A 10,762-nucleotide genomic window follows, 5' to 3' on the forward strand; every position below is an offset into this window, starting at 1 on the left:
AGAAATCACTATTTTTCCAAAATTTTAAAGTGAAAAATAGGAGAATCAAGATCATAGTGGTTTTATATAATAATGAACAACATTAAGTATAGCACCAGCCCAGTTATCCTTTAATTTGACTAACTCCTTTGATTAAAGTATACCATATTCTTTAAAAATACATTATTAATGGTATGGAAACATTTCCCTCCATATTATATAGCAGCAGTTTTCAACTTTCTATGCCACAGAAGTTTTAAAAACATACAGTACCTGACTATTTAGCCAAGGTCACTAACCTCTTTTCCCTTAGATCAGTGGTTCTCAACCTTGATTGCACATTATAATCACCTGGGAATCTTTTTAAAATCCTGATTTCTGGGCCTCATTCTGGAGGATGAGAACCACTGCCTTAGATTGTTAAGAAAAAACAAACAAAACAAACAAACAAAGAAAAAAGAAAAAAAAGACAGCAGCCAACACAATAGCTGTCCAGTGTAAATGAATCAAACGTATACCTTTTTTTTTTGTCTGATTGGTAAAAATACATATTTTTGGTGTGCCACAGAATTTTAGTTATTAGATTATGTGTGCCACAAGAGAAAAAGGGTTGCAATCACTGTTTATAGTATAGGCCAAAATTTGCCTTTTAATAAGTTAACCTTTTCATATATACCTTCTAATATTTAAGTACTCTAGGTTGTCCTTTGTTAGCAAAAAAGAAAATGAAGGTATTTCTTGGACATACCTTACTGCACTATGAAAAGCAATAGATCGTCCATAAGTTATTACCAAGATCTCTCCCTCAGGAATATATTCCATACTGCTAACAGACATATTAAAACTTAGAGATTTCACTTCTGTCATAGTGGCGTGATCCCAAAGGCTGCAAGAAAGAAAGGAAAATATGATTTACTTATTTAAGAAAAAAGTTTTTAAATCCTAATTACACCTGAAGATTAACCAATAATCACAACTGTAAAACAACCTCCATTCCAACTCATAAATTATAGATGATACACAGAGAAGTATCAAATTATTTGGCAGTCTGTTGGTAAAGCCAACTTTCATATTTAAACACATTTCCCAAACAATTTAGCAAAACCATGCAGTTAAGATACATAGGTCCCAATCTAATTACCTTCAGTGGTGCTCTAAAGAATGGTTCTTACATTTTTGTGACTTTAATGATGGCTCTTACTTTCCACAGAAAACTACATCAGGTGTCAGCACAAAGAATTGTGTGTAGAATTTCACTGGTTTCACAGACCGCGTATAGCCAGCCTGTCTCTGACCCAGGTTAAAAGAACCTGCCTATAAATGTGTAGTTTTAGTTAAGTGTCTTGTGAATTCTGCTGTTTATAATAGTAAATGGAGAGCTCCAGAAGAATGAGACCTATACGCTGTGGAAGTTTTAATGTTCAGAGATAATTCTTCCTACATAATAGTTATAAAAAATATTTTAAATATTAAGTTCTACGGGCAAATATTTTTCTCCTTTTTTAAAATTTTTATTTATGGATTTTAAAGAACGGGATGGAGGGAGGGAGACAACACTGATTTGTTGTTCCACTTAGCTATGCATTCATTGGTTGATTCTTGTATGTGCCCTAACCAGGGATCAAACCCAAAACCTTGGCATATCAAGACGACACTCTACTGAGCTACCCAGCCAGGGAAAGGTCAAATACTTTTCAAATTTAAAATTATTCAAGAAAAATTACTCACCGAACAGTTTTATCATCAGCTGAAAGAATCTGTTTATCCTCACTGCACCATAGAGCCTTTTTAATTCCAGAGGTATGACCACTGATTTCCTTAGGTTCTTAAGGTGAAACAATTTAAAATACATTTGTTAACATTTAATCTCTAAAACTCAGCATTGGAACAATTCAATATGTAAAAAGGAAAGAAAAAAACGTATTTTAAATTAGACTGCAACTTTATAAAGCCCAGCACAATTCAAACTTGCGTCGACATAGAATCCAATTAATTTTTCTATATTGGAACAAAAAATTTTTCTGCATGACAAGGAATCCAAGAACTATGATTCTTGTAGCAAAAGTAAATACAACACACCCTCCAGGCTATTTTTCTGCTTTCAAAAGTGTTATCTATACTTATAATAGGGTAATATGCAAATTAGTGACCCATCAGCAGGAGGGCGGGGCGGCCAGTGGAGGCAAGCTGCAGCGAGCACTAGCCCTGCATAAAAGAATAACTTATGTGGCACAATTTAATAAGAATATGGACCAAGGAACAAGACAACCTAAACATATTCTGGTACTATCACTAATCATGGACTCCTCATCCAAGCCAGTCAGTAGTAACAGGAAAAAAAAAAATACGAGGGTTAAGGAATGTAGAGGCTGGAAGAGAAAAGGCTAATAAAAAAAAATGCAGTATTCCCAAGAATACAGGGTGGGGCAAAAGTAGGTTTACAGTTGAGTATGCATTACACAGTAAGTCAATATTCAAAAATATAGCTGTATAGAAAAAAGGACTGGAAGGCTATGAACCAAAAACTAAAGATATTAACAGTGATTAATGGATAATGGATTGTTTTCATTTTTTCCCACATCTGAGTACTGAACATGAACATGAATTACTCAGGAAAAGTCATTTAAATTAAAAGGAACTAAAACCATAAACACAAATAAATTTGCTTACCTGCTTCAGGTTTGTTCAAGTCATATATGCGTAAGAGTTTATCTTGTCCCGCGGTTAACAAGTAATTACTATCCTGGAAACACAAACAAGTAATATGTTACTAGATTAACCTTTTTAATGGTTGTATCTCTTTGAAACTTTTTCAACACCAAATAAAATCCAAACAAAACTCACAGATGTCAAAAAGAGATGCAACACAGGCCAAATACTTCTGAGAAGATACTGTAGAGCATTTATCTTTTTCATAATGCCAAAGCCCTTTAAACTTCATAGTCCAAACGTGTTACACCACCTATCACATAAATTTGCCCAATCTGGCCTGATCCTGCTCCCCACCCTCCTAAGTAGCAGTTCTTCGATGATCTCAAATTTATCCTTTCCCTTCTGCAAGTAATTGGGAAACATTATTTGGGTATTTTAGATGTCTGCTGCTATTGATGCAGGATTGATAAAAGAGTGTCAGGGAATTTTAAAAGCCTCATATCATAAAAAAAGAATTAATTTGTATAGCTTAACCTACAAATAAAATATATGCCGATATACACAAAATACTCCCCCCCAAAACCAAATACAAACCAAATATATAAATAGAAATTTAACTCCTTAAAAAAACTCCATTTTCTAATACCTGTGTAAAATCCACAGACTTGACAATGTGTTTATGAGCCAGGGTCATCAATTCATCTCCTGAGACAGCATCCCACACTTTGCTAAAAATGGAAAGTAAAATTAAAAATAAATATAATAATTAATTGCCAAATAATTTAGATATTTGAAATGTTACATAAATACACTATAAATCTCCATTATTTCTACTATTCCACCATTGCTATAGTTCATTTGATAACATATTTAAATGAGTCTAAGGGAAAAGAAATTTCTCTGTAAAAGCCATATAACCAATCTAATTCTGACAGTAAACAATATCTATGAATTTAAGTAAATGAGATCCATGAACCAACACATTCTTACTTTTATTTTAGCCTATAGCCATATTTTAGCAAGACTGCAAAACATTTTAACCAATTTTTAGTTTCAACTTTCCAATTTTTCCTCTATTCTCTACTCTCATGTATATGCAAAACAAAAATTGACAATAAGAAATCCTTTTAAAATGTACCGGAGAATAAACGACCCTGATACAAGTTACGTAAAATTTCAAGTCAACACAATAGAAAATATTTTCCCTACCTCTTCCTCCAAGTTGACTCTTAAATTCTCAAATCCAAGTCCAATTAACTTCCTCCCAAAGTACCAGCCTTTGCTCTATGTAATACTAACACTCAGGATTATTAATCTCAACTGTATGTTTCCCTGACCCATCCCAACCAAAAACATATGTGGTTGTGTCTATAAAGATATATTATGTCTGTGTATGTCAGGAGATAATAGTTATATAATACTTTACAAATATGCTGTACGGGATTCCCCCCAAATAAAAATGCTTAAACTTTGCATACGGAGAAGAGAACTTTTATTTATTTATTTATTTTTAAAATATATTTTATTGATTTCTTACAGAGAGGAAGGGAGAGGGACAGAGAGCTAGAAACATCGGTGAGAGAGAAACATCAATCAGCTGCCTCCTGCACACTCCCCACTGGGTATGTGCCCGCAACCAAGGTACATGCCCTTGACCGGAATCGAACCCGGTACCCTTGGTCCGCAGGCCGACGCTCCATCCACTGAGCCAAACCGGTTAGGGCTAGGGAAGAGAACTTTTAAAAGTGAACAGCTATGCTCAATAAAGGTTTCCATTTTAATGTAACTGACATTTATTTTCAGGAATAAAGTGGAAAATAAACAGTAGAGAAAAAAGAAAGGGCTATCTTTCCTTCATTTACTCAATAAATACCCAATAAATATATCCAGTTTTATATTTTATGTCATTCTAGCCTTAGTGCTAGGGCACAGGGTGAAAAAAAATCCCAAAGAAAGTTCTTGCCTTAGAAGAGCTATAGCTGAGGAGAAAAAGATCCATTAAGCAAATATAATTAAAATACACACATATGTGGCTATAGAAACAGAAAAAACACACTACTAACTACACCAGAAAGTCTGGAAAATCTAAGCAGTGGAAGTCAATAGTCTTAAAGAGCAAGCAGAAATACACTATGAACAAAAAACAGGGTATTGTAGACAAGCATTAACAGTATGTACAAAGGTAAAAAAAAAAAACCACGAATGACCATCTAACAGTAATTATTACTAATCCTATATAATACAAGCCTAATATGCTAAGTGTCTGGTCATCCGTTCAACCAATCAAAGCATACTATGCTAATTATATGCTAAAGCAGCTCAACCGCTCGCTATGATGTGCACTGACCACCAGAGGGCAGACGCTCCCACTGGTAGGTTAGCTTACTGCTGGCAGCTGGCCAACCTCTTGCGTCCCTCCCCGGCCCCGATCCTCGCCTGTGCCCTCTCGCAATCCAGGACCCCTCGGGGGATGTCGGAGAGCCGGTTTTGGCCCGATCCTGCAGGCCAGGCCGAGGGACCCCACTGGTGAATCCAGGACTCGGGGGATGTCGGAGAGCCGGTTTTGGCCCGATCCTGCAGGCCAGGCCGAGGGACCCCACTGGTGCACGAATTTGTGCACCGGGCCTCTAGTGATATAATATAAATCTTGCCTATTACATAATTGAGCCATGAGTGGCTAAATAAATATATTCTGAGAGAAATAAAGTCAACTATGAGTAGTATTAAACTCTCAAGTATTCATTTCTGTTTGCAAAGGAAACCCGCTCTAATCTCTCTGATTTCCAATTCAAATCTAGCCCAAACCTACTTTTCCCAACTTCATTTTGTATTATTTACTGGTATCTAGTCATACCAGATTATAAACCATTTCTCAAACAAGCCATGTATTTTCTTCCTATGTCTTTACTGAAATTGTTCTCAGCTATCCAAAGTTCTACTCATCCTCAGGGCTCATTTCAAATGTTATCATTTTATGAAACCTTCCATTTATCTCATCTCCAGGAATCATTCCTTTCTTTTCCTTCACAGAACTCAGATTATACTGATTATGTGTTTAATTCTGCTTTGCTTTTATTTTTAGCACATGTTTACTTTTAATCACAAAGAAATCAGGGATAAGATTTCACCAAGATTAGGATTCCAGACTGTTGTGATGACAGAGGTGCCAGATGTGAAAACACAACCATATCTGAAATTTCTATCCTAGTGATTCACATGATGCCAAGTCTCAAAAAAACTCTGGGCAACAGCCTTTGAAATACTAATTTTAAGTATATTCAAAATCTTCAAAACCTCCTTAAAATCTTAAGATTCTTTTTAAATCATGTCCACTCACTTGTGAAAAGAACTGACATGAGCAAAGCAGTAAGGGGGGTGGAGGGGGGGTGTGAGGCAATGTACCTTTTTCCTCCCGTTTATAAACTACTAAAATTGAGGATGACAGTCTGACAGAGCATGTTTTTATCACTTGCACTAACTTTGGAATATTTCCATTATTTACAGTAAAAGTTGTAAAAAGGACTTAGAGTCCTCAAAAGAAACTGGAATAAACTAAATATATTTTTCAATCTCCAGGCAAGAAACCGGTATTAACTAGCTGGCTGCAGAACACAAATCAAGACAATGAAGCATCAGCACCAATATCTTTTTTTTATCAGCTGATTTTATGCACAACTCATGAAGTACTTATCATCTTCCTAAAGTCCTGATACTTTTTATATCCCTAGTTTCTTGCACATAATAATGAATACCATCTATTCAATATTTTCATATTCTGTGAATGGACTTACCAAAAGTCTCAAAAGAGGGGCTACTTAAGGTCTTTAAAGCCCGAGCAAAACAAACTATTTGAGGGGGAGGAAATTGCCTATCTTAACATGTTAACCAAGTAGTCAAAAAGAAGATAATACCACCTGATTTATTGGGAACCTTATTCAGAGAAAAATTAAATCTTTCTATTGACTTCTACAAGAAAGAAAAAGTAATCATACACTTTGGTTACTTATAGTATAGATTCCTGGGCCCAACCCCAGGTCTAACTCAAACAATCTATGGAACAGAGCACAGGAATTTTCTCTGCTTTTGGCCCTCTGTCCAGATGACTCTTGACGGGAGGAAAGAGGTGGTGGTAAAACGATCATGACAAGTAATGCTAACATTAGCTTTATGAATTAAAAAAAATATAGAGGACAGTGTTTCAGGGACAGTGTACTCATCACCTGACTTGACTGTCCAAATCACCTCAAAATAACATTCTATGACCCACAGATTGGCCCTGCTGAATATATTTCTCCACAAGAAACAAGAACAAAATCTACCTCTGGATAAACATGACATTAATGAATTTTCTGAGAAACATAATAATGAGGGGAGGGGAAAAGAACTTCCTAAAAATGGTCTATACTATGATTAATCAGGTAAGTTCAGGGAGCTACTCTTTTTCTTTTCTTTTCTTTTTTTTAAAATATATTTTATTGATTTTTTACAGAGAGGAAGGGAGAGGGATAGAGAGTTAGAAACATCGATCAGCTGCCTCCTGCACACTCCCCACTGGGGATGTGCCTGCAACCAAGGTACATGCCCTTGACCGGAATCGAACCTGGGACCCTTGAGTCCGCAGGCTGACGCACTATCCACTGAGCCAAACCGGTTAGGGCAGGGAGCTATTCTTTAGCTGGATCAAGTTCCATAATAGCAAAGCCCAGACAAGTGTCACTAAGAGGAGAATATAGACAATGAATGCACACACTCCCACACCTCACAGACAAACACATAACAAATGAGGGTAAGACTCAGCTACCATTTATTGAGCACCCACTATGTAGCACACTATACTAGACTTCAGGGATACAAGTAGTGATTCTCCCATAACTACTTTGGCCTTACACCCATTTTACAGATACAAAAACCAAAGTTTAAGAAGCATCCCATAATCAAACTGGAAACACAAAGTGCGGCCTGCACATGAACTCAGCTTACATCTTTTCCACTGTATCATGGCACCTGAAAGCTGTAACTGAGGGGAAAAATAGTATTTCTTCTTGATATTTGTATCTACTCAAACTTGTCTGCATGAAACCAAAAGGTTTCATGGCTTTACCCATGTGAGTTACAAAATAACATATGATTTTGGTCTAGTGGGGTTGGTAGCTATCACTGTTACCTTACACAAGCAACACTTATATATAGCTATTAGATTTTAGGCAATGCTCTAAATATTAGGGACATATAAACTCATTTAATATTCACAATCGACCTATGAGGTAAGCATTATTACTATTCTCATTTTTATAAATGATGAACTGAGAAAAGGTTAAATAAAGTTCCCAAGTTATTAAATGATGGAGCCAGAATTTTAAGTACAGAATCAAGTTTATATCAGCATTCATGCTTTTAATACCACTTGCAAATACAGACACAAACTTGAAATGTTAAGAAAGCACAATACCTATCCACAGTCATATCTTCAGATGTGTGATTTTGGTTATTAATGCTCTGAGACCTAAACAAAGATAACTATTCCTCTGGCAGTAAGATAAAATCCTGACTACTCTTTTCATGACTCTCTTAAATATTTCAAGTGCCATTTTTCAAGCCCCTTTCTCTCTCCATTTCAGAGTAATTATCACATGAATAGTAATATCTATCTAATGCTCTATTTCTTTTCCCGAGGATTGGCATTACAATTTGGCCAAATATACAAGCTGAGATCTTCACAGATTTTATAGAGATGGGCATCTTTCCTAACAAGCTTTTGCACAGGTCTCTTAAAGATCAGAGCAAAATACTGAAGACCATCAAGCAGGAGGTGACTAAGTATTTTGCTCAAGTAATTAATATTGTTAGGGCCAGATAACACAGAATTGAGGTTAACAAAAATGGATCTTTCCAAAACTGCAATTCAAAAGCTTGTCTCTTTTAATGCTAATGTCCGTAGTGTCTAAAATCTTCTTATATTTATAAACTTAATTATGTTTAATTTAAAATAGTTTGAAATACCATTTTACTAAATATTAACTTATCACCACCAGACAAAGACTGTTTCAGAAATGACATTTTAAAAATCCACTTGACCAATATCTGAAATCTAGAGTTATTTAATCCCAATTTCCTACCTCTGGTACAAAATCAATGACATTCATTCCAAAGACAATGTTATGTTCCACGATTTAGCCCTGGCCAGTGTGGCTCAGTTGACTGGAGCATCGTCCTATATACCAAAAGGTGATGGGCCCAATTCTCAGTCAGGGCACACACCCAGGTTTCGGGTTTGATCCCAAACAGGGCACCTATGGAAGGCAATCAATCGATTGATGTTTTTCATATATCGCTCTCTCTCTCTCTCTCTCCCTCTCTCTCCTTCCCTTCCTCTCTCTAAAATCAATTAAAAAAAAGAAAGAAAGAAAAAAAAGCAGGACCACTTTTACTCTCTAGACTCTTAAGTCTAATAAAATCTATTACAGGCATTATAGCTCTTGACATTGCCTTCATTAATTTAAATATTTAAGTGTCTGCTAAGTCACAAACACAGTTAGGAACTAGAGATACCAAGATTATGTAAAATATGATACATGCCCAGAGGGGAAAGTGGGTCATTGCAAGCCACTCTAACTACATATACAAAAGCCACAGATCAAGATAGGTAAGGTGTATTCTGGCAACAAATAATATAGCTAGGCTGTAGCACATATGGTGTGCAGTGCCAGATGATGCTGATGAACTGGGATGAGGCCAAATTTTAAAGTGCCAGCAACTGAAATTTAACCTTTAGGCCAGTGATTCTGAGGCTGCACATCAGAATCACCTAGAACAACTTCAGGGAAGAAAAAAAAAAGATGCTGGGCATCCCATCTCTCCAGAACAAATCAGAATTTCTTGGATACACGCATCTGAATATTTTAAATGTTCCTTGGGTTATTCTAATGTATATCCAAGGTCATGAACCATTAAAATCGCAGAGGAAAGACAGGAAGATTACTGGGTAGAGAAGTGACATGATGAAATGTGTGCTTAGGAAGACACGTGGCAATGGAAGATTAACAGAGAGAAAGAGAGTAGTGGCAGGGATAGGAACTAAGGCAGTGATAGAAGCCAAGAAGCTCTGTAGTCAGGAGTCCTGCTTGTAGAATGAACCAAGATGAAGAAATCTGGGTGGTAAGGAAAAATCATAAAGGGAAAAACAGACAGGACCAGGGTGGAATTTTGGTGAGAACCAACATCATGTGGTCTATATGGCGTGGAATGAGAACTGCATGAATAACTAAGGTTGGAGTTTGATTATTCAGGAACACAACTCGCAGAGTACCTCCGAAACTGGGCATTTTGGCTATACTTACGCTGTGAAATCCGCAGCGGCGGTGGCTGCTTTGGTGGCATCCTTATTCAACGTGGCACCCCAAACGGCACCCTTATGACCCAAAAAAGTTCCAATCCAGTCTCCTGTGTCTCCCTGGCGTAGCATAGGTTTACCGTCTAAAACAATATTTAAGAAGATGTGTGATTTAGAGGTTTAGGTTATTTTAAACCTTAGATTCAAACATAAAATGATCATGTTCAACAACAAAGTGGAAAACTGCGTTTGCTCTCTACCCATTCTCTCCCACTGAGGTCACTAAGGAAAGCCCAGAAATAAGTTAGCTTCTAGTTAACTACAGGGCGGGGCGAAGGTAGGGTTACAGCTGGTATAGGAAACAACGATACAATCATTAACAACAGTGCAAAAATAAGCTGCGTCTCATGCACTCAACAACTGTATATACGCAGGGTAATTAAGTAACTCATTACCCTAAAAACTGAGCTCTCTGGGAAGCATTCGTAACTCGGTAAGAGAATACCGATCCGCATCAAAATCTAGAAGCGAGTCTCATTCTGGATAAACTTGCTAACCTAAATCTCAGTGTCCGTTTGCAAAATGGGGCTAATGGCACAAGGGAACATCCAAGGAGGTAATGGGAGGGTCGAGTCTTTGTAAGATAAGGTATGACAGAGTCTGGCCCGTTTTCTCCATTTCCCAAACCTCTGAAAGGTATTGACAGTCCCACTTCTCCAGAAATGGCAATAAAAGTAAAAGGAGGCGCCTTCGTTGGAGAAGAGCCGCTCTAGGCTCCAGCGGCGGGACCCCCGCCCCTCT

The 10,762-nt window shown here is 36.9% G+C and overlaps 1 protein-coding gene across 1 annotated transcript in view; it reads right to left on the minus strand.

Annotated features, from left to right (window-relative positions):
* Positions 1 to 10,762, minus strand: part of STRAP (serine/threonine kinase receptor associated protein) — a 17,825-nt gene that overhangs the window by 6,408 nt on the left and 655 nt on the right. Inside the window, exons 2-6 of the mRNA XM_014540169.1 lie at positions 9,969 to 10,124; positions 3,278 to 3,359; positions 2,650 to 2,722; positions 1,708 to 1,804; positions 728 to 865 (exon numbers count right to left, since the gene is read on the minus strand). Coding sequence (XP_014395655.1) covers positions 728 to 865; positions 1,708 to 1,804; positions 2,650 to 2,722; positions 3,278 to 3,359; positions 9,969 to 10,124 — 546 coding nt within the window. The remainder of the gene's footprint in view (positions 1 to 727; positions 866 to 1,707; positions 1,805 to 2,649; positions 2,723 to 3,277; positions 3,360 to 9,968; positions 10,125 to 10,762) is intronic.

The sequence above is a fragment of the Myotis brandtii genome, unplaced genomic scaffold (assembly GCF_000412655.1).
Source record: "Myotis brandtii unplaced genomic scaffold, ASM41265v1 scaffold237, whole genome shotgun sequence".
In the NCBI taxonomy this organism is placed as follows: Eukaryota; Metazoa; Chordata; class Mammalia; order Chiroptera; family Vespertilionidae; genus Myotis; species Myotis brandtii.